This window comes from Tenrec ecaudatus, chromosome 13, assembly GCF_050624435.1.
Source record: "Tenrec ecaudatus isolate mTenEca1 chromosome 13, mTenEca1.hap1, whole genome shotgun sequence".
NCBI classification, from domain to species: Eukaryota; Metazoa; Chordata; class Mammalia; order Afrosoricida; family Tenrecidae; genus Tenrec; species Tenrec ecaudatus.
In genome coordinates, this window is record NC_134542.1 from 66,146,531 (window position 1) to 66,170,838 (window position 24,308).

General features: G+C 45.4%; 1 protein-coding gene across 1 annotated transcript in view; it reads right to left on the reverse strand.

Moving 5' to 3' along the window:
• RAPGEF4 (Rap guanine nucleotide exchange factor 4) overlaps nt 1-23,790 on the reverse strand; it is a 378,022-nt gene extending 354,232 nt beyond the window's left edge. Inside the window, exon 1 of the mRNA XM_075529292.1 lies at nt 23,684-23,790. Coding sequence (XP_075385407.1) covers nt 23,684-23,748 — 65 coding nt within the window. The 5' untranslated portion in view covers nt 23,749-23,790. The remainder of the gene's footprint in view (nt 1-23,683) is intronic.
• Between the last annotated feature and the right edge of the window lie 518 nt (nt 23,791-24,308).

Here is a 24,308-nt window from a genome sequence, read left to right on the forward strand (position 1 = left end):
GAACATGAGTAAAGTAAAAGGAAATAGAGGAAAGAGCTAGGAGGCAAAGGGCATTTATAGAGGTATAAATAAAGACATGTACATATCAAATATGTTTATATATGAGGATGTGGAAATTGATCTATGGGCATATATGTATAGGTTTAGTATTAAGGTAGCAGATGGACATTGGGCCTCTACTCAAGTAGTCCCTCAATGCAAGAACACTTTGTTCTATTAAACTGGCATTCCATGATGCTCTCCTTCCTGACACAATCGTTGAAGACAAAGTGGGTGCATAAGCAAATGTGGTGAAGAAAGCTGATGGTGTCCAGCTATCAAAAGAGATAGCATATGGGGTCTTAAAGGCTTGAAGGTAAACAAGCGGCAATCTAGCTCAGAAGCAACAAAGCTCACATGGAAGAAGCACATCAGCTTGTGCGATCATGAGGTGTCGAAGGGATTAGGTATCTGGTATCATCAGTACAAAAAATCATATCATTGTGAATAAGGGGGAGTGCGGAGTGGAGACCCAAAGCCCAGTTGTAGGCAATTTGACATCCCCTTACAGAAGAGCCCCGGGCAGGAGGTGAGCCAGACAGGATGCAGTATAGCAACGATAAAACATACACCTTTCCTCTAATTCCTAAATACTTCCTCCCCGCCTTCAACCCAACTATCATGATCCAAATTCTACCTTACAAATCTGGTTAGATCAGAGGAAGTACACTGGTACACATAGGAACTGGAAATACAGGGAATCCAGGGAGGATGATCCCTTTGGGACCAGTGGTGTGAGTGGCGATACCGGCAGGATGGGTTGGAAATGGGGAACCAATTACAACGATCTACATATAACCTCCTCCCTGGAGGACGGACAACAGAAAAGTGGGTGAAGGGAGACGTCGGACAGTGCAATATATGACAAAATAATAATTTATGAATTATCAAGGGTTCATGAGGGAGGAGGGAGCGGGGAGGGAGGGGAAAATGAGGAGCTCATGCCAGGGGCTTAAATGGAGAGCAAATGTTTTGAGAACGATGAGGGCAACGAATGTTCAAATGTGCTTTACACAATTGATGTATGTATGGATTGTGATAAAAGTTGTATGAGCCCCTAATAAAATGATTTTTTTTTAAAACGATCATGAGTCTTAGGGACCAACCTCTGCGCATCTTATTTAACTGGGTCATCCATCCCCATACAGCGTTCTTTGGGTGTTCGGATGAGCACAGTGGTGCAGAAACAGCAAATAAAAGTAGAAAGGCCTAGTTTTGAAATTCCAACAATTGTTTTTGTAGTGTAAATATTGTCATGAAACAATCTGGGATACTTCTATTTTAAAATCTTGCGTCATTTATTTGAAATTCAAATGAAAGCGAGTGTTCTGCATTATTCTGGGAACCCTTGAGAAGCCCAATGTCCCCAGATCAGGTTACTTCTGTTGATGCGGGGAGCACTCAAGAGGAGCATTTACCAGGAGTGTCATTTCACTGGGAGAGTCTTTGGGGAAAACTTTTGCTTTTATTGGAATTTTTTGAAAGAACTGGCATTCGTGTGAGAACGTGCAGAAGACTGGCAGGTTTGGATCGTGGACAATGTAGAGTTTTACTGTTTGGGGTTTGTTTCTCATGAAAATCAGCAACCATCAGTAGTTTATGCGCAATGAAGGACTGGAATCTCTGATCCTGGGGAGTTGGCTGGAAATCCCTGGAGTCAGCCCCGCAGTACAGAAACAGTGAGCAATTTTGCTGGCAAGGACCGATGACGCTGCTGTTCACCAGCACACACAGCTGGCCCTCTTCCGCCGCAGTGTTCATGCCAAGAAGCGTGATTGCTTGATGACTCCACGGGGGTGCTGGAGGCTTTTTTTTCCCTCCCTGTTTTTTAACTTTTGGCTGTAAATAGTCTACTGGGTCCCAGGAATTGCTGAAAATTGTGACAAATCGTATTTGTATTTCCAAACACATGACTATACAGTTCTATTTCCTGCTTCAATGTGTCCCTACAAGGTAAAACCAACCAAAATTGAGATTGATGATAATTCTGTTACTTTTCTTCCTTATGTGACCCTTCATTCTTTCCCATGATGTTGAGCTGGCTGACTTTCAAAATCCCAAGGTCTCACCTGTTATAGAGCTGGACTTGTCATATGTTTTGTCCCTCTCAAAACGCACTGCCATCGAGCTGATTCCTACCCATAACAACCCATAGGACAGAGTAGCACTGCCCCTGTGGATTTCTGAGGCTGTAATTCTTTATGGGAATGGAAATCCTCACCTTTCTCCCTTGGAGAAGCTGGTGGTTTCGAATTGCTGACCTTGAAATTAGCGCAATGCTTACCTACTATGCCGCAGGGGCTCATCATTGAAAAAACTAATACACCTATACAGCAGGCATCACTGCGGCCTGTGGCACCTGGTGCCGCCAATTTCGCTCTCCACCATGACCTTGCATCTTTCCTATCAAGTGAGGCTGGGAGTCTACGCCAGGGCTGGAGGGAGAGCACAGTGGGCTGACTGGAGCAAGGCAGCTATTGCCTAGAAATGTCCTGTCTTGCTAGGCTGCCCCTTTCTTGGCCCTTTGGCTAGGCAGGGCAGGTTTTTCTGAAGCATGGTTTTTATCTGCTTGTACTAACATACCTGTGCTCCCAGGTCACCACTCCCCCTTCTTGCCTCCAGCCACCAAGCTGAAAAACGTGAGGCTAAAAGAAACCCAAGCGACTCCATGCTGTGCAAGTCTTCAGAGAGCGAGCTCTGCCTGTTCTCTTCGCCTTGTACAATCTCTTGATCATTGTGTCTCCTTGATCTTGTCCAAGATGGGGCATCAACAGCTGCTTTTGAGTAGCCTTTTTGCTGACGTGGACCAGACCCCTACAGTTGCACACCTGCCCTGTGTGCCCGAAGCAAGAGTGCATCTGCCAAAGCCTCATTTACAGAGCACAGCTTCTCCTAAGAGATGTCTCCAGGAACCTGGCAACCCATGAGCCACATGTGGTTTCTTTGTTCACCCTTTGCCAACTCTGGCTTGACTGATCACATCCCTCTGAGTGTCGCGGCAGCCCACAGGCTCAGCCGTGGAGATGTGGTTCCTTACTGCTCAGCGCTTGCTGTGGGGATGTTGACTCCCTGTTCTTTCCCCTCATTGGTTATGGAATACTAACACCCTGGGCTTTCATCATCGCCCGCACATTATCCTTCCTCTCACTGACCGTGCCGCTCCACCTTGACTCCTCACCTCTCTTTACCTGAACAAGGGATGAGCAGTTCATTTCCGTGCATTTGCCTCTTCCACCTTGAGTGTGAGGTATTTTGCTTTGTTTTCTACATTGTCTGCTTCCTCACAGCAAGTCAAGTCCTGGCACAGAATCTGTAAGAAGCCCACGGCTAACCAGGCTGAAGAAGGAAACACATTAACCCCACCATTGCAAGATACCGAAATTCGATCGCACACACCAACTGGAGCCTCGTTCTTCTAATGTTTTTCACACAACACTGTCCACTTGAATATTTGAAAAACCTTCTGGCCAAGACACGTTGCATATTTCCTTTGTTTTCCATCCTTGGCATGAGTCAATCGCATGTAATTTCCTTTGTTGTTTTCTCCCATCTCCCTGAACTCTTCAGGCTGAAGGATGGCAGGGCTTAAGTTTGGTCCTCTTCTCTTTCCATCCTCACTCTCTGGATGTTCTAATCTTGTGGCTTCCGATATCATCTGTGGACGAATGATTCCCAGCTTTGTCTCCAGCTCAGACTTCTCTTCCAAACTCCATAATCACACATCGAATAACCTAATCAAGAAATCAATCATCTCCGATCGGATGCCTTGTAAACATCTCAAATGCAGCATGTCCAGAGTTGAGCCCTGCGCTTCTTCCCTCTACCTCACAGCATGCCCCCTCTGCCGCCCTCCCACCTCACTGCTTCACAGGGCCCCAGTCAAAACACCTCCTTGACTCCTCTTCTTACACAGTTCCCACACTCAATCCCTGATCAAGTCTTACTGATCGTGCCTCTGAAATCCACCCTCTAGTTCTCACTACCTCCACTGCTTTCAGTCTTATCCAAGCCACCGTTATCTTTCCCCTGGATTCCTGCAGGAGATCCCTACTAGTGCCCCCTACATCCCCCACTTAATCCCATCTGCACAGCATCTTCTCCACATAGCAATCATAATGGGGTTCCTGAAATGTAAGCCAGGCTGCATTATTCCTCTGCTCCAAAGGGGGGGCCCCACTTCACCCAGAGTAAAAGCCAAACCTTTCCAAATAGTCCCTACAGGATCTGCCTGCATCCTCTCTCTGGACCTTGTGTCCCTAGGTGTCACTGGTTCATTTTTAACAGTAGTTATAGAGTTGATTCTAAGTCCTGGCAACACCTTGAGGGTCAAGAGTAGAAGGGTGTAGGGTGTTCAATGACTGCTTTTTCAGAAGCAATCACCAGCAATCTCTTCTGCAGTCTCTCTGTATGGACATGAACCTCCAATCATTTGGTTAATAGTTGAGCTCAATAACCATTTCCACCATCCAACGACTCTTACTAGAATATAACAGGCATTCAGTGATGGTTAATATAGGTGCCCTATGAATCAGAACTGACTATATGGCAGTGAGTTTATTGTGACTTTCAATTATCAAATAGAAGTAAAAAGACATTCTGTATCTTTTAGGAAAAGTTATATTAAATGCTATCTGTGTTAGGCTGACTAGAGAAGCAAATCCAGAGACACACATATGTGCACAAGAAAGAGCTTTACATGAAGAGTATTGCATATTAAGAAAACATCGCAGCCCAGCCCAGATCAAGTCCCTAAGTCTGACATTAGCCCATACATCCAATACCAGTCTGTAAGTTCCTCTTCACACTCACGCAACACATGCAATGACACTGAATGCAGGAAGATCGCAGGCCAGTGGGTGGAAAGTCTTGTGGATCCAGTGGCAGTGGAAGCATCTCAGATCTGGCAAGGGTCACCACATGGCTTCTCCAGCTTCAGAGCACTAGCTCCATCAGCGTAGCTCCGTGTGTCTTATCAGCAGGAAGACGAGGCAGAGAGTGTGTCCCCCTCCAGCGAAGAAAGCAGGAGTTCCTAGAATCCTTAGGAGAAGGCCATGCCCACACAGAGGTCTCATTGCCTATGACCTGATTGACAGGCTAGACTCCACCCCTTCACTCAAGTTGACAGGAAATTATGTAACTACCACATCTTCCATCAATATGTCTATCAGAATTCTTAAAATTTGCCGTTTGAAAACTTGTTTGGGATAAATGTGTATGAAATTAACTTCTCTATAATACTGGTTAACTACAATTTCATGTAAATATGCTATTTGGCTTTCAGCTATTTGTTTATTCTTGTGCATGTACAATTAATCAAGCCTTCTAAGGCAGATATGTTGATCAATTTTTAGATTTCAACAAGTCTCTCAGACCCTGGGTGTGTTAGGCTGTGTTGTCTAGAGAAACAAACCACTGATGCTCGCCTATGTACACGAAACGACTTTATATCAGGGAGTGTTTTCAGATCAAGAAGGCATCCCAGCCTAGTCCAACTCAAGTCCATAAGTCCAATGCTAGCCAGAGGTCTCCTTGGACTCCCATGCTGCAGGTTGATGACACAGAAAGGTGAAGCAGCAAACAAGGAGATTATAGGCTGGTAGTGCAGTCCATGGAAACACAGCAGGAAGCGGACAGCTCTCAGGGTTGGGTGGCCCACATAGGACCACCACTAGAGACAGAAGCAGAGTCCCAGTGAGGATAAAAGAAGGACAAGAGAGCGAGGAAGGAGGGGCTTCCAGTGTCTTTTATTAAATGGCCACCGGCCCAGGAGGCCCTAGCAGGCTGGACTCCACCCCTCCACAAGTGCGAGTGGACATCAAATCTAACTGCCACACTGGATAACATTATAGTTCTTACAGGTAAGTGGGAAGCCGAGTAGAAGATATCCCTAATTGGCCAAAATGCTTGAAAAATGTTGTGTCCAGGGTAAGTGTATAATTAGGAGTGGGGCCAGGGATGCACATCCGGGCAATGCAACCTAAAGGGGTCACCAGTCGATAACCTTGCTACGTGAGCTCCATCTTGATTTTCTTTGTGTGAAGGCCTTGATATCTCGGGGAATCATTTTCTTGAAATGGAAACATTTCTGTGAGGAATAACACATTCAGCTCTTTAACACATTAACTCAAATTACTTTATCGAGGCTTAGAAGTCCAGGACAGTAAGCTTCTAAAGAAATTAGACCTAGTCAGGGTACAGTATAGCACCGATGAAATATACAACTTTCCTCTAGTTCTTTAATGCTCACCCCCCCCTATCATGATCCCAATTCTACCTTAAAAATCTGGCTAGACCAGAGGATGTACACTGCTATAGATCAGAGCTGAAAACACAGGAAATCCAGGACAGATAAACCCTTCAGGACCAATAATGAGAGGAGAGATACCAGAAGGGGAAGGGAAAGGTGGGGGAGGAAAGGGGAACGGATCACAATGCTCTACATATAACCCTCTCCCTGGGGGACAGACAACAGAAAAGTGGGTGAAGGGATACATCAGACAGTGTAAGACATGAAAAAATAATAATAATTTATAAATTATGAGGGGTTCGGAGGGAGGGAGGGGAAAATGAGGAGCTGATACTAAGGGGTCAAGTAGAAAGCAAAATGTTTTGAGAATGATGATGGCAACAAATGTACAGAAGTGCTTGACATAATGAATGGATGTATGGATTGTGATAAGACTTGTATGAGCCCCCAATAAAATGATTTTTTAAAAGAAAAAAATTAGATCCAAGGCAAAAAAAAAGAGAGAGAGAAGTAAGGTGCATTGTGCCCAGGCCTTGTCTCCACCTCCAGGTGTGAAGCCTCAAGTGTGTGTCTTAGATGTTACACTCAAAAAACTGCCTAAGCCAAAGGAAGAGAGGCAACAAAAACCCAAAGGATAAAGGAGACTAGAAACAATCAGCTGAGGAGATGGAGTGATTTTAAATCCCGACAGCACCCCTGGAAGCTTGCCTATTGAGTGGGGGGTCTGAGGGGAGCGGGGAGAGAAGCCACTACCATCGAGGTAATCCTAATCCTAGATCAGAGCAGACCTGTCCCATAGGGTTCTGAGCCTGTGAATCTTTATGGGAGCATACAGCCTCATCTTTCTCCCTCAGAGGGGCTGGTGAGTTTGAACCACCAAGCTCCTGGGTTAGCAGGACAATATTGAACTCCCTCCGGCCCCAGTTCAATGATAAGAGTAAACATTGCCATAGACTATCACCCCAGCAAACCAAGGTATTGCGCTTTCACAGGGGCAGGTTAAAAATGCTGAAATGGTCAATGTGTTGTGATAGATTTAAACAAAAACAACTTACTACCAATTTTACTACAAAATCTTACTTCGTTCTCCTATAATCAAAACAGAATGTTAGTGGCATAAGGATAGATTAATGAAAGTATAAAAATAAACTCATACATTTATGATCAAGTGATTTTCAACAACAGTGCCAAGAATACTGAAACAGCTGGATAGGCACATGCAGAAAACTGAAGTTGGACCTTAAGCACACATGAACCAAAAATGGATCAAAGGAGCCAAGTATGAGAACTAAGACCATAAAGCTTGTACGTACACCAATACATAAGGTAAATCTTTACAACTTTGGATTGGGCGATCAATCTTACATATGACACTGAAAGCACGGGCAACAGAGAAAAACAGATACACTGGACTTCATGCAAATCTTAAAATTTGTATGCAAAAAAATGGTCAAGAATGAAAAGACACCTCACGGAATGCCAGCAAATAGTTGCAAATTCTCTATCCAATAAGAGTCTAGTATTCAGAAACTAAACAATCCTTACAGCTTGAGAGCAGCAAGACAAACAACCTACTTTGCAAATAGGCTGAATATATTAATAGACAAGGTTCCAAAGAAGATAAACAAGTGACCAATAAGTATATCTGTAAATGTTCTACATCATTAGTCATTAGGGAAATGCAAATCAAAACCACAAAGAGATTCTATTTCACAATCACTAGGATTGCTTAAAAAAAAAAGAGAGAGATTAATGGCAAATATTTGGTGATATAAAGAAACCGAACCAACATGAGCAAACACCCATCAAACCCTAGCACTAAGTCTATCATTGTAATAGTTTAAAAATAGCAAGGAGTACTAAAATTAATATTGTTAATTATGATTAATATTAATAAGTATTAATATTGTTAAAATACTATCATCATCACTACTATTAATAAGATGCCAAAAAAGTTGAAATGAGGTCCTCATTTCTGAACATATGTCACTTGTTTTGCAACCAACTTCATTGTCCTCGTGGCCATGAGTCACTTAGCACAACTGTCTGGCAGTTGAACCAAGCCATCCAATGGGGTCCTTATATATATTTTTTCCTATTCCATCTTCTCTTTGTAATTTTTTAATGCTCATCTTCCTTTACACTAATTCTATATCATTTTGGCTTCTTGGAAGTAATCGCTATGACTCTATAATGTTTCATGAGCTCCTGCCATTCATTGTCCCGTGGTAAGCTGACGGACGGGAAGGGAAACGACGTGTGGACATGTCAGCCGTGACACTCAGAGAAGTCGTGTGTGTGTGTGTGTGTGTGTGTGTGTGTGTGTGTGCATATTGTCAGCTCTCACTGCAATCCAGCAGCAGCGCTCACAAGCCAACCTCTCACGTGACCTCAAGCTGCAGCCCAGGCATTGCGCTATTGTCTCAGGCACCAGCTTTAGCATCTAAATATCAGTGCACTAATATTTCATGTTTTTCTTCTCATATTTTCCGTCCCCCTATCATCTCTCTCATTATTCCATTTTTTCGCTTTTAAATCCTTTCTAATCCCTTCAATATAAGCTTAATAAGATAAAGTGTTATCAATGACATCTTTTACAACATGCTCATAGAAATAAGGACTCAGTATCTAAAATCAATTCTAGGCCTCGGTCCTTTGTCCTGTTTCAGAAAAAGATATCCAAACGCTATTCCACTTGCAGAAGAATCCATATGGGGCAGAGTTTGACTGCAAAATTCTTCTCAACAGATAAAAATCAACAGTAGGTGAATAAATACAAGAACCTCAAGGCTTGTTCAACTAAAAGAGAAAGAGGGGCTTTCTTCTCCATAAATTTTCAACATTGTAAAGATCATTTTATCCATATTTTTCTTCTATGATGATTCAATCTCCCTTTCACCTCATAGGCAGAAGCATTCCCCGAACGTGATAAGTAATACAAATTGCTCATTGCCCAAACGTGATAAGTAATACAAATTGCTGTCGCTCTGCTGTTAGTTGGCTCTGACTCCAGGTGACCCGTGTGCGACAGACTGAAGCAGAGGCCAGGCCTGTGCCATCCTCCCAACGGGCACAGTGTTTGAGCTCACTAGTGTGGCCACGGTGCTCATCCACCTTGGTGAGAGTGCTCCTCTTTTTTGCTGACACACTGCTTTATTGACCGTGCTGTCCTCCCCATCCCACACCTCTACCCCGGATAACAAGTCCAAATTAAACAAACCAAGTCGCTCTCCTCGCTCGATGGCACATTTTGGCTGCACTTCTTCTAAGACAGATTAGTTTCTTTTTCTGGCAGAAAATTCAATCGTTTTCCAGCACTATAATCCAAAGGCCTCCGTTCTTCAGTTTTCCTGATCCGTTGTCCAGCTCTCACATGCCTATGAGCTCACTGAAGAAACCATGGCTTAGGTCAAGTACACCTTAGTCCTCAAGGTGACATCTTTGTCGGTAATGCTTTAACAAGATCTCTTACACAAGATTTGACTAACGCAACAAGTCCTGCAATACATGTTTTAAATATATATGTTTTTAAGTGATTTCGATTTTGCAATTTCATTACTTTATGACTCTCATGCAGATCACTCAAAGCAATGGCAGGCTTAAGAAAGATCCATTTTTTAAATTTCTGTAAGTGTCTCTGAAAATCAGTTCCATGGTTAATGTCTCCCACGGATATTTAGGGTAGGACTTCTAACGATAGAGGGGGTAGGATATTAATCATTTAAATACAAGGGATATTTTTCTTAAATAAGCTTTGACATCCTTAATCTGATGCATGTTGGAATCTAAAATGAACCTCTAAAGTTGTGAAGATAAATATCCCATGAAGTGCTGAAAAAGCAGGAAGCAAAGCAATAGAGATACTGAAAAATTCAATTGGGAAAAAGATAAGGGAGTGCCCACAGCTGATATCGTACAGTTAGAGCACAAGGAAATGAAAGAGCACAATAAAATTTTATTCTGTTCCCAGGGAGCAGTTGGCAACCGGTTTGGACAGGCTTTAGAGATGATCCTTACAGATGAAGCTGTATTATTATACTGTCCTCCTGATGTTTTCTGCAGGCATTGATGTCCATAGCAAACAGAATGATTAAGGTTCCAAGGTCCCCTGTTTATACTCTGACGTGGTGGACAATTAAACAAAGACTCCAGATCTAAAATGATTATAGATTTAAAACCACTGGAGTAAATCAAACATAAGACCTGGTCATCAACCAGGAAGATCTAACTCCATAAACTGGATCTTCAAATACCGTCCGTGATATTCATCATGAGTCGGTTGTAAGCTTGATGCCCCAGAACCAGAGATTTGCTGATCTCAAGTTGCCTTCAATATCTGACATGAGCAAAATGTAAAAACATGGTTCTGTATCATTTGATACGTTCGAAGGGAAATAAGAATGCAGGACGCACATTATCCAATGGCAAGTGGTAGAACAATAGACAAGTCAGTGAACCGAGCCTCAGATGAGAACTTCGTGAGGTTCCTCGCTGCCCACACCATTCTCGTCCTCTAGCACATTTATCCGGAGACCTGGCTCAGAGAGCAATGACGCCAGAGACCACAGGCAAATCCACCACTGACCAAACCAAACTAGCTATTATGAAAACCAAAGGCACAAGAGTGTAACAGGAATATTGCTACCACCACCAGCTAGCCAATAGTTAAAAACACATACACTGTCTTAGGTTGTTGTTGCTGTTAATTAACATTAAGTCGGCTCTAGCTTATGGCCATCTGATGGCTAACAAAAGTCAACGCTCCCTGGTCCTGTGCCATCTTCAGTCATGGGTCTGTTCAAGTCCATTGTTACGCTAACTGGACAGTAGTAGCTTACGATCTAGGGAACTCATTCCCCAATATGATATGGGACAATGTCCTATAGTGAGCCATTGGGTTTTTATTGCCCAATTTTCAGAAATAGAGCACTAGACCTTTCTTCCTACCCTGTCTTATTCTGGAAACTCTGCTGGATCCTGCCCACCCTGAGTGACCCCCACGGATACTTAAAATACTACTGTGTTGGACACTGCCAACATCACAGTAACAGACAAGCCACCACAGTACAATACGTGGATAGGCAAATGCCAGTTCTCTCTACAACCTCTCTTAGTGAGGCTGTTTCTCCCAATCCGTGTAGTATTCCTCGCTTCTGGAAGAGTAGGGGGGTGGGGGCTTGATTTTTTTCCTCAAGAATTATTTAAAAGAAACACTAAAGTGAAAAGAATATTTAATGTCTCTAAATAATAATGTTGACAGTATAAATTAGACTGTCCAAGGGCCCAGATTTATCCATTTCACCATTTTTATACAAGTGTCTTAGTCTTTTACATAAACAAGGGGCCCTAGTGGTATAGTGGTTATGCGTTGGGCCTGCTAACTGCAAAGTCAGCAGTTCAAATACACAGTCACTCGGTGGGAGAAAGATGACATTTTCTGCTCCCGTAAAGATTCACAGTCTCAGGAACACCAAGAAGAAGTTCCGCTCTCTATTATAGGATCTCTATGGGTCAGGTCTGACCTAATAGCAGTGGGAATTACATTATCAAAGTATTAGTTTACTGTCGGTGCTGGTAATTGCAGTTAAGTAGATTTGACGCGTGCTGGACTTACGTCTAAGGGAACGGAGATGAAACACCTCTTAGGCCTGCCCCATCAGGCATGGATCACACTCATTTAAATTCATACTAGGCAGTCTCTCAGTTCATTCCGGGGCTTAGTCAGATGTTACCTCTAGAGAAAGGCTTCCCTGGCCATGCTCTCTAACACAGCACCACGCCTCTGTCCCTTCCCCCTTTTCCTGCTTTATCTTCCTTCTTTTCGCTCTCTGACACTGTCACATACACCCCTGGTATCTATACCTGTTCTCTGTTTCTCAACCCCATCGAGCCATAGCTTCGTTCCTTTGGTTGCGTACTATTTATTACCAACAAAATGGTCGTGTTTTGTCCACCCCTGTATTCCTTTCCACCTGGAACAGCATCCACCACATAGCAGGCATTCAATAATAGTTTCTTGAAGACTGACGACATCAATGAATGAATGAATGTCTTCCCAACTCGTATTTAAATTGATGAAGCTAGAGACCTTGCCAATTTTGCTCACTAATATGACCTCAGCAAGAGTGCTTGACACGTGATCAGCAGAGAGGAAACGCTCTGGAGGAAGCTGAATGAAGGCGCAAAGGGTATCGGGGGGAGATGATATCCTTTTCCTTGAACCCATTTGGATTGGGAGAGGGGACAAGCATAGAGAGGGAAAAGGAAGAATGCAAAGAGTGGCAAGTGGCACTGAAGACACAACTTTCTTATATCTCAAATTTGTTTAAACATCAGTGGATTGTACTGTAAACTTTGGCTGACACCAACTCCCACTGTTTGTGTAAATAGTGTCCTGGTGCATAAGGGCTTGATCTGTGCAAGTCATAATCCATGTATTGTGATTGCTGGTTAGCCTACACTTGTTTAATCTCCCTTTCTCATCTCTGTTTTAAAATACATTACCATGAGCTGAATCAGTGATACATTAAAACAGAAGGACCGTATGCTCCAGGGAGTTGATCGATAAGATTCTCTAACATAAAATAGCAAAGATGTCTCTCAGGTGAGCTCGAGGCAGAGAGAAAAGAGGAATGGATATGGGGCTTGAACCTAATCCTAGCTCCAATCTGAGAACAATTCGTTCTTACCACATGGCCCTGTTGGATACGAGCCCCAATAAAGGAAACATGCAAGCCCCACAAAAGAATCATGGAAGATATGGGTGCTATAGCAAAGTGTGGTGAAGAAATAGGATGGTGTCCGCCTCAAAGAAAGAATAGAGACTCGGGTCTTAAAGGCTTGTTTTAAAACAAGCAGCCATTTAAGTGAGATGTCAACTAAGTCCACATGAAAGAAGCACACCAATATCAGTAATCCAAGGACTGGCAAAGATATCATTGAAATCTGAAGAAGGGAACGTTATCAGAGCTTAAATTGTGAAAATCTGGTTTGCAGAAGGCTATCAATGGCAGTGGGAGCCCAAAATACATTTTTAGGACCTATACAGGGATAAGTCTCAGGTGATTCCCCTCTGACCATTAGACAGAGAGTATTGGAGAGACTATTATAGGCAATTAAAATGATAAATCTGACTTGACTGGTTAAAGCCTTGTCATTGAAACTCCCTTGGATATACTTTGAGCTTGAGCTGTTTTTTAATGGGGCTTTGTTTTGTTTTTTGCTTGTTTATTTGTTTTCCAGATTGCAACGTATCTCTGATGCATTTTGTTATTGTTGGTAGTGCTCTTGACTCTGTTACGTATCTTTCTATGTTTTTCAATATATGAAGCCCAGGTTGGGTGAATCTACAGAGACAATAGCTAGAATAAGAGTTCCTGGGTGGTCAGCAGGGGAGGGAGGGAGGAATGGGGAGACAATATCAAGGAGTTCAAGAAGAAAATGTTTTGAAAATAATTGTGGTAGTGATTGTACTACGCTACTTGATGTGACGGAACTACTGAGTGGTATGATGTCTGGATTTTGTCCCAATAAAACAATTTGAAAAATATAAAAGGATCTCTAGTGAGGAGCTGTGGTGACATTGTGGTTACGCATTGGATTGAGATCAGAAAGGTCAGCAGTTCAAAACCACCAGCAGCTCCGAGAGAGAGAGACTTGGCTTTTCACTCCTGTAAGAGGTACCGCTCGGAAACTCATGGGGCAATTCTGTTGTTCTATATGGTCGCAGTGAGTAAGCACAGACACAGTGGCAGTGAGTTTGGTTTTGGACTGGTATAGTGGATTACATGTTGGGCTGCCAACCACAAGGTCAGTAGTTTGAAACCACCAGCCACTCCAAGGCAGAAAAATGAGGTTTGTCTGTTCCTGTGGAACCCTGGTGATGTAGTAGTTATGTGTTGGGGGGGCAATCTGCATGATAGGCAGTTCGAAACCATCAGCTCTGAGGGGAAAAGACTGGGCTTTCTTCTCCCCCAAAATGGTTACAGTATCAAAAACCACAGGGGTCCCGATGAGTCAGCAGTGAATTTGATTGCTTTTTGGTCTCTTTGTGGTTTTTTTCAGTTTCTAGTCCTGTAGAGATTTACAGTTTCTGAAACTGTAGTTTCTCTGAATGGGCAGTTCTACTCCATCCCATAGAGTCACTGAGTCAGAACTGACTTGATGGAAGGGAGTTTTAAGTTTGTTTAAAGAACATTAAGAAAATGCCTTATGTTCAAGAACCCAATTTTTCCTATAACATGTTCAACAAATGCTATATAAATGACTAAAAAAGCATGATTGTAAGAATCCAACTCCCAGGCACGATGTGAATACATTCCTATGGGGTAAATTTCATGCACAATAGCAAGAACTAAGAGAGTGGCAAACAGTGTCTGTCTGCTTCCCTCCCAGGGTCTTCTCATCATCTGTTTTCAGCATCTCCATTTATTAAGCCTTTTCTAGCGGCTTTTAAAAATATTTTCCCATTTAATTAAAAAAGGAGAGGTTTCTGTGTTATCAATTAATTTGTAGATAACAATGCTGTATAGTAAACTATACTTCTATATGTTTACATTTTCAGTCAATTTCATTCTATCAAAGAATTTCCAGAAATGTATATTAATGAAAGCTAAACATTTAAAGATTGCTTCCTTATAATTAAAGGAGCCCTGGTAGTGCCATGGGTTAAGAGCTGGGCTGCTAACTGCTAGGTCGGCAGTTCAAACCCCCCAGCCACTCCCCAGGAGAGAGATGAGGATGCCTGTCCCTAAAGACTTCCAGTCTCAGGAATCCTAAGGAGCAGTCAACTCCAGCCTAGAGGGTCCCTTGTGAGTGAGAAATCGCACTAGGGAAGTGGGCTAGGGAGGGCATGTTCACTGCCATGAGCAAAGGGCACAGGTTCCTTGGGTTCTACTGCCACAATTAGAGGAGCCATGCTCTGTTGGGTATGCAGTCTGTGGGGTCTTGACCACCATTTGTCTCCATGTTGGAAGGGGACCAGCCTAGCTCGAGAATGCATCCCACGTGGATTAAAGCAGGCCTCCTTGTTTGGCTGCTGCCTCATGGCTAGTGGGTGCAGGTGACAGAATATGAATCCAGGTAGGCCTGGCCCTAAAACAAAGCTAGCTTGAACAAATCCTTTTCAGATTAAAACCAGGGATGAAGAATTCCAAACGATAAGACCTGAGGCAGCTGAAGGCAGTGAACCACAAAGGCCCAGTGAAGAATGGGTAGGAAAAGGGAGGGATCACAGATAACTTCCAAGGTCTGAGAATTGGAAGTGGTGCTACTGAAACAGGAAAATAAGGAGGAAAAGGTCACAGGGGAAGGGGCTGAGAAACATGAATTTTAGACAAGTATTAATCAGGGATTGTTTTGAATGCAGATGAGGGAAAAGCTGAAAATAATGATTGATACAAAGAATGTTTTAGGTTGTTTTTTCCTTCTTCTTCACAAACTGAAAATCTGAAGGTAGGGGAGTACTGATGTCGGTCCAGCAGTTCTGGAGTCTCTGTGTATCTCCTGACCTCTCTCATTCTGGAGCTACAAGCTGGCTACCATGGGCGTCAGGTTCATTGCAGACCAGAAGAGAGAAAAGGCTGCCCAACACAGCTGCCTTTCATGAAGAAAGCAAAACCTTTCCTGGACACCAGCAGGCGTTTGTTAGGTCTCCGTAGCCAGACCTGTGTCTCGTGGCCACCTAGACACAAGGCAGACTGGGAAGATAAGTGTTTTGTTTCTCCAGCTAAGATAGCAGAGGAACGTGATGGAAAACGATGTCTTCCACAAAATATTACTGGGCTATTCATGTGAGAACATCCCAACAGAGTGAAAGAAACATGTCGGTACAGAAGGCAAACCAAGGACACAGAGGCTAAGTAATGCAGGTAGCGAAAGCCAAGCAAGGGGACGGGCGCCCCTGAAAGAGCATGCATGAAGAGAAGAGAGGGTGCGATGGCATCTTCTTCTCTTCCTGCAAGAAAACAAGTGGATGCACACGGCTATCGCTGAGCAAACACGACCCTGAAGCTTGTTCCACTTCTACTCCAGCCAGTCATCCTGTTTTCTTTCAGATGTTGGCTTGGTCTCTCTCGCTCTTCCTCCCCAACCAGTTACTGCCATCCTTTCTCCTCCTCAGTGTCTCAGCAGTCACATGCCTCTCCCTTCCCTCATCTGTGAATTGAAGCTCCTGGGGGAAGGAGGAAAGGAACTTGTCTTCCATTGCTGCTGCTTAAGATACATTCCAAACAAAAAATTCTTGGAAGAACAGCTTACCAATACCTTTGACGACTACTGAAAATTCAGCTGTTGAAAGCGCCACGGGTCACAGTTCTCCTTTGACATGCCCGGAGTCGCCCTGAGTCTGCATCCACTCAACGGCAAATGGTTAACTGGTTTAAAAAAAAGAACTGCCTTCCAATGGAGAGATGGTCTTAGAGAACAAGAAGCTATTTTTCAGAAACGCTATAAAATCTTGTACATTCATGGGAAACTAGAAGTGAAAGGAATTTTCCAATCTTATCCTCATGGAGGAACCAGAAGTCTGTTTGGGGCAACCCAAACCCAGACGCAGAGGCCGAATGCGCCTTGCTGAGCACCACTTGACCTCTGAAGTCTTTCTGTGCTCCTCAGCCTGGTGTCAGAGTGGCACTGTTTCCTTGTAAAACATCCTTAGCATTTTGAAGATCTATGCTGAAATACAAACGAGTGAGCTCATACTATGTCTGGGATTTGCTTCAGAGTAACCCTGGGGTGGCAGGACCGGAGTGGGGATATAAATAAAAACAGATTGGGGATGAGTAGAGGTTTCTTGGAGCCGGGACGGCATACAGGAAGTGCTGCTACACTGCTCTCTCTTTGCATATTTTGAATTTTTCCATAATGCATTGTTTTTAATAATAATACATTGGAATAGAGTTGTGCCGTTGCATCCTTTTTGTTTGTTCGTTTTCGTGAGTATTCACATAGAACATGTGAAACAAGGATGCAGAAGGCGCAGCAGAGGTATATGCTGAGGGTGTCTTTCCGTGTTCCCCAAGGCAAAGGGAGTCAGCAAGGACTTGACTGCAGGGAGCAGAGGCCACTGCCCACAGAGGATGGGAGTGTATCTGACCATCTCACCCCTGGCCATTAGCCATCAGCACCGTCATGGCACCGAGTCCTGGCACTGAGCGGCAGCTGGAGAGAAAATGATGAATAAAACATAGGAACGAATGCTAAGTGATGGGGAAGGAGAAGTAAGCAGGCAAAAACAGTGGGCTCTGACTCGTGTTATTACCGCTCTGAATAAAGCATGCTAATGGAGCCACTGTGCTGGTCATCTAATTGGAAGAGGTGACAGCCAAGCTATCCCCAATAGTTCCCAAAGCCTCCTTCTAACTAATTCAATTCCTGGACTCTGTCCCTCTAGGGAAAAAAATTACACTGGCCAGAAAATGTAAATGCCCTGCCCTCCTGGCAGCTCTGCTTCTGACTCCAAATGCATAAATGGACTTCTGCTAACAACTGGATTTCCCATACAGCTAGTCTAGAAAAGAGACTACATTGGAAGAAGATGCACATGTCCATTTGCTGATGTTTTAGGGCTGATTGCTAAATGAATGTAGTGTCGCACTAGTGGTTACAGTCTCAGAGTTTGGTCCCCGCCTGTCCGTCACTGGCCAAAACCCATGACATTCAGTGAGTTCCAATTCATAGTGACACTACAGAACAGAGTTAAATTGTTCTTCAGGGTTTCCAAGATTGTAAATCTTGATGGGAGCACAAAGTGTCATCTTTTCCCCACGGAATAATGGCTGGTGGGCACCAACTCCTGGCCCTGCAGTTAGCAGTCCAATTTCTAAATCACTACACCACCAGTGGACTACATTTTGCTAGCCAAGAAATCAGGCTCATCCTGAACCCCAGACGCTTCCCCAAGATTATGTCATCCCTTAGGATCTGCCCCCGCTGTGCCTTCTGTCTCAGTGTGTGCCTTTGATGGTCGACAACCCTCAAGGGGAGGACGGTGGCTGGCGCTTCTTTGATATCTGCGTCATTCTCTCTCACCGTGTGTGCTACAGAGCATTTTGGCTTTTAACGAATTTGTCACTTGGTTCCTTTCACTCTCATTCAACCACACAAAAATAGCTAAGTCGACATGTATTTGAGGTAAGTCGGATGCAAAGGAACCAAGAGGCGTTTCTTTGAGAAAGGAGACATTAATATTTAAAGACTTCCTTAGCTGCTTCGGAAAGGCGACAACATCTTCTACATGGAGACTGTGCTAGTTCATCTTCCCCCACGGTCCTCAACTAAGCCCCTCATCTGAGGCCTCCCTTCCGCGCTCTATTTCTAACTGGAGAACAAGCAGCCAGATGCTGTGGACTCCTTCCTGCATGAGGCCATGTTCTTCCTCTGCAAGCTAGATTCTCTCAGCACACACACATTGCTGTCCAACGAGCTGTCAGGGGCCGTTTGTGGCTACAGTGAGTGAACAAGGGACACCTAAGCCAGAGGACAACATTCTTTTTTCCTGTAAAAGTTCAAAAAGTAGATAGTTTAGAGGTTGTGGGTCATACAATTTCTTGCAGCGACTCAACTCTCCCACTGCTGCACCCAAAGCACCCTTAGACAACACGTAAACAAATGAGTGGGGCTGTCATCCCATAAAACTTTGTAGGCATCTAAATTTGAATTTCATGGCTTGAAAAATATTATTTCAATTTCTTTCCAACCACTGAGAAACGTAAAAACGGCTGGCAGCTCAGGAGGCATGCAAACCCAGGTGGCACCCCAGGTTTGGCCCGCAGGCCGGTCTGTCAACTCCTGCTCCGTAAAATACCATCTGTGACTAGAGGTGACATCTCCTTCCTCCTCCCTTACTATCTGTGAGAACTAACTTCCCAGGTGATTCCCTTAAAGCCCCATCAGAAAATTAATCTTCTCACCGAGCATGATGTCCTCTTCCCGTCCCGGTTCAAACACGGAGAGAGCCTCCAGGGCAGAGCAGAACTACTCCAAAGGGCTCCAAGACTGAATCTCTACCCGAGGAGCGAGGTGAGGCTGGTGGATTTGAACCAACGACTTTGTAGTTAGCTGCCCAATGCCTTACCTGCTGTGCCACCTAGCACCTTAACCAATGGACAGGATACTTTGAAAAGGTGACATTTAACTAGCTGAAATGATAACAGCAGAAACAGTGGTATCTCTGTTTTTTATCAGCTCTGATCGAGAGAAGCCATGGCGTCAGTGAGATTGTGCTGAGCTTGTTTTGCTTTAACAGCTGACACTTTTTTCAAGGTGTGGGTGTCCACGGAAAGGTCCAACGTCGTTCTAATCTTGAGACACGTATGTGTAGAATCAGGAGCCCTGGTGGCACAGTAGCTACCAACTGAGCTGCTAACCACAAGGGCAGCAGCTCGAAGCCACCAGCTATTCCGCACAGAACAAAGATGAGGCTGTCTGCTCCTGTAGAGATGTAAAATCTCAGAAACCCAAAGAAGCAATTTTATCCTGTCCTATAGGGTCACTAGGAGTCAGAATCAACTTGATGGCAACAGGTGTGTATAGATTCTAACCTCCTAGATCCCACCTTAATCCCACAGCAGACTACTTGATACATAAAACCCTTTGGATGGTTTTTCTTGCATCTAATCTACATGTTGTTCAAAACCACCCCACTCCTTCACACAGAGATGTGTGCAGCACTGTCCTGTCCACGGTAAGTGTTGGTGAGGCATGCCTCACGCATATAGCTAAAACCCTCCTTTCCTCACTTGGGTTTTTGTTTGTTTCCATTTTGCTTGTTTCCAGACGGTCCACTTTCACTCACCTTTTTATTTCCAACGAAATACCCAAACACACAAATGGTTTGTGCTCCTCAGCTAACCATAAGGAAGGTGGCGCAAACCCACTCTGCAGCAGCGCAGAAGAAAGGTCTGGCAAGCTCCTCTGCAAAGACTACAGCCAAGGGAACCCTCCAGAGCTCAGCATTGCTCTTGAGCACATGAGGTTGCCATGAATTGGAATCGACTCGGTGGCAACAGGTTTGGATTGTTGATTGTTTGCTTGCTTGCTTTTGCAGTACCTTGGTTCCTCTCTCTAGTGCCCACAACATTTGTCATTTGCAAAAGGGATCCAACGACACATTACTTTGGGTAAATCTATTGCATGCGGCCTCTTTAAGGGGTTGAAAAGAAAGGATGTAACTTTAAGGACTAAGGTGCCTCTGATCTAAGCCAGGGAATTTCCTATAGGCTCACCTGCATGAGAATTGAACATTGGATAAAGACCAAGAAAATCAACCCATTTGAATTATGGTGCTGGCAAAGAATGCTGAAGGACAAACAAATCTTCGTGGAAGAGGTGCAGCCCTGATGCACCTTAGAAGCAAGCACAGTGAGACTTTGTCTCACGCCCTTTGCACGTGTCATCAGGAGAGATCAGTCCCTAAAGAAGGACATCATGCTTGGTGAAGTAGAGGGTCAGCGTAAAAGGGGAAGCCCCAACAAGACGGAGGGACACCGTGGCTGCGATCATGGGCACAAACATAAGAGCAATTGTGAGGAGGTTCAGAGGGGCCCTGTTTCATTTTGTCTTATGTAGGATCACCATGAGTCGGAAGCAAACACACCTGACAACAGCATGGCACCTGACAACCACAACATGTAATGACCAAGTTTCTCAGCTGTACAACAGGTCCCAGCAGCAAAGCCCCAAAGAGTTATAGTTCATTGTACTATTGCCTCCATGTTTTGCATACGCTTCCACGTTTCTATGCTAAAGAGTTCGATAAAAACCAGCCTTGTCTTTCTGTATTCTACACCTGATTGCCTACACCTAAGGAATTTGTGGTGAGTCAGAAATGAGCATGTTTATATACGGCACCTTTGCGTTTGGGCTCATGTTGCTCCCTCTGTCCAGCATGACCTCTACCATCTTCCGGGGTGAAATGCCCCCCCTCTTCAGCAGAAGCCTGTGGGAAGTGGCTGGGAAGAGCTGCTGCCTGCCGCCTTTGTGTTCCCAGAGCACTTTATACATCTCCATTCAAGCACTTATCACATTGCACTGTGGCTAGTTGTTTATGTAGCTAGCTCACCCTGTGCCCTCTGTCCCATAAGCCAATAAGCATCTCAAGTTCACAATTACTTCTTCCTCGTGTTCATGGCCCAGTACAGTGTTCGGAATTGCCCCCGACTGTAGTTCTCAGAGACATGGAAGGCAGTGTGGGCACTATGGAGTGGCTGGTAAGTGACCTTCCTCAACCACTTCATAGCACCTTCAACCTGCCTCAAAAACTAAATGCTCTCAGCAAAGATGCAACCTCAAAAACAAGCCCCCCAGGGTCCTCTCACAACGAGATGGGCATTCCTAAACTGCTTTTCCTAGGAATTCTGGCATCGACACTAGGGAAAAGGCAGACTTCTCTTTACACCACAAAATGAAAGACTTACAAGGCAGCTCACAGTTTTCAAAGTACCTTTGCCCTGTCCTCTCTCCTTCATTTATATTTTAATCCACACATCTCTGAAGCTAAAGCAGAGAGTCCTGGCTCCAATTTTCAAACACTCAAGGAAATGAAAATGGCACGGCCAAGATCACAGCTGGTGACAGCTCTGGGCCTACCACCTTCAGCTGTTGATCTAACCATCTCCTGACTTCCACTCAATTCTAAGCACTATATTTATGGAGGGGTCTCCCTACCCACCCTCTCCCTGGTAAATCTCTTTTCCCCAAAATGAATGGTAGCATTAGATTATAGCATCATGCGCTAAAAATCCATTTCAAACTCAGTCATGAGAGCAAAATACACTAAATGTGGCAGAGTCAAATACATGGCCCTGGGGTTCATCTCGATGTATGATTTGGTCCCAAGTACTGATTGACGCAAGAGCTTTCAGTGCACATGGGCTGTTCAAAAATGGCATGCCGGGCATTTCTGCAAATAGAAATATGTAATCTGTGATCTAAAAACTTCTCTCAGCAAAAAGCATGACTAGGTATAGCTGAAGTGCCAGGGCTTGCTTTTTCTCTTTTTTTACAATTCATCTTTCTGATACTATTAAATTCAGATTACTTATCACATTAGCAGACTCTTTCCTTAAATATGCTTTAGCTCTCCTTGCATAATTCTGTATGATTTCACCAGCACTTCAATTCTCTTACTGTTTATTGCAGGCCACGCTTCTAATGTCAATACCTCTCTTTTTTGACATCAATAGGGCACTGCCTGGCCCCTCCAAAAAAAATTCTTGCTACTGTGTGATAATGAAAGTCAAGATTATTTCTCAGATAATAAATATTAAGTTATTCAAGTGAGCCACAATTAGTTTTTCTCCAATTATTTAATTTTTTTTCAACAAAGGCCTATAATCGTAGAGTATGTGGATCACGTCACATTTAAGATTTTCAAGTTTTATCTGGTTACGAATCTGCTAATTGGAGAAATTTTCAATATGGCAGAGAGCAAAATATTTCACACAAGTGCAAATAGAGAAGCCAGGCGGCTAGCTGCAGGATCATGAATCACTGCCCAACTCAGAAATCAGGGGCAGTTCCTTCCGTGAGGTTTCCTGCTCAGTTCTTGAAAGTTTGGAGGCATCACCTTTTAATCAGAGTAATAAACTCTAATTGCTAACACACTGTGTAATGTTTACTGCGAAACCTACAATCTGGACAAACAGAACATTATGCTGTCAGAGCCGCAAAAGCAATTGCAGTGGGCTGTGAACACACAGCATCCCCCAGATAGGGCTGTTGACTGGAGTTTGGATGTTTTATGGTTCTAATTGTTTTCGAGTAAGAGCCCCCCCTGCCACGCGCCCCACGAGAGGAAGGTATTAAGACGGCACGGCCTCCCGCGTGACCTTCCAAGCACAGACCTTCAGCGAGTGACTGCGGGGGCAGCACTGTGATTTTCAGTGAGGGAACTTGACAAGTCTACCGAGTCCCTCACACTTTGCTTTCAGGAACAGCGGGGGGGGGTGGGGGGCGACGCATGGTTACTCTGCACCTGCCTCCTCCCTTGCCCCCACCTCCAAACTTAGATGGCATCCCCCCCGGATGATCTGACGAGCCGGAGGACGGTGACCGTCCTTCGGTGCAGTGGTACCAAGCGAAAATACCCCCCATCCAGGAGGCGTGGAGGCTGGAGTCCGGGGGGGCGGGGGGCGAGCAGAAAGGGCAGGAGGGGTGGGTGGGGGCGGATTGCAGGGACGGTGCCGCCGCCGCCGCCCCCCACAGGTTCCGCACCTGGAGGAAGCACCTCCCGCAGGTAGCGCCCCAGGAGAGCCTGCGGGCTGCGTCCCCGGCACCCCCTCCCCCGCTCCGGGGACCCCGGCCGGCTCCAGCGCGCCGCGCTCGCGGCACGGGGCTGCGGCATCGGGCGGGGGCGGCGCGGCCGACACGGTCCCCGGCCGGGGCCCTGCCCGATACCTTTTATCCAGGCAGGCGATCCACTCGGCCGAGGACGAAGAATGGGTGGCGTGCGCAGCGACCATGTTGGGCAGCGGCGCGCGTGTCCCCGGCGGCGGCGACCTCCGGCGCTCGCTCTGCCTCAGCCTCCGCCTCGCCTCGCGCGCCGCGCGGACCCCGCTCCTCCCCGCCCGCCCCGCGCCCCGCGCCGCGGCGCCAGGCCCGCCCTCCCCGCGGGTTCCCGCGGCCTGCCCGGCAGGGGGCCGAGGGGCGGGGCCGGGTCGAGGGGGGAGGAGCCAGGGGCGGGGCTGGCGGCCTGGGCCCCGCCCCCGCGGCCGGGCTGCACTGCGGCGGCGGGGGGCGGGGGGGCGCAGCCCGCCCTCCAGGGGGCAGCTGAGCGCCGACCCACCCCGGGTGCGGCCCACCCAACCTGCGACAGGTGGCCAGGGCGCGCCACCCCTCACCGGGGGGCCTGAGAAGCCCGCGGGGAAGGAAGGAGGGTGCCATGGAAGAGTGTGTGTGTGTGTGTGTGTGTGTGTGTGTGTGTGTGTGTGTGTGTGTGGTGGCGGGGAAGGAAAGAGTGTGTGTGTGTGTGTGTGTGTGTATGTGTGTGTGTGTGTGTGTGTGTGTGTGTTGGCGGGGAAGG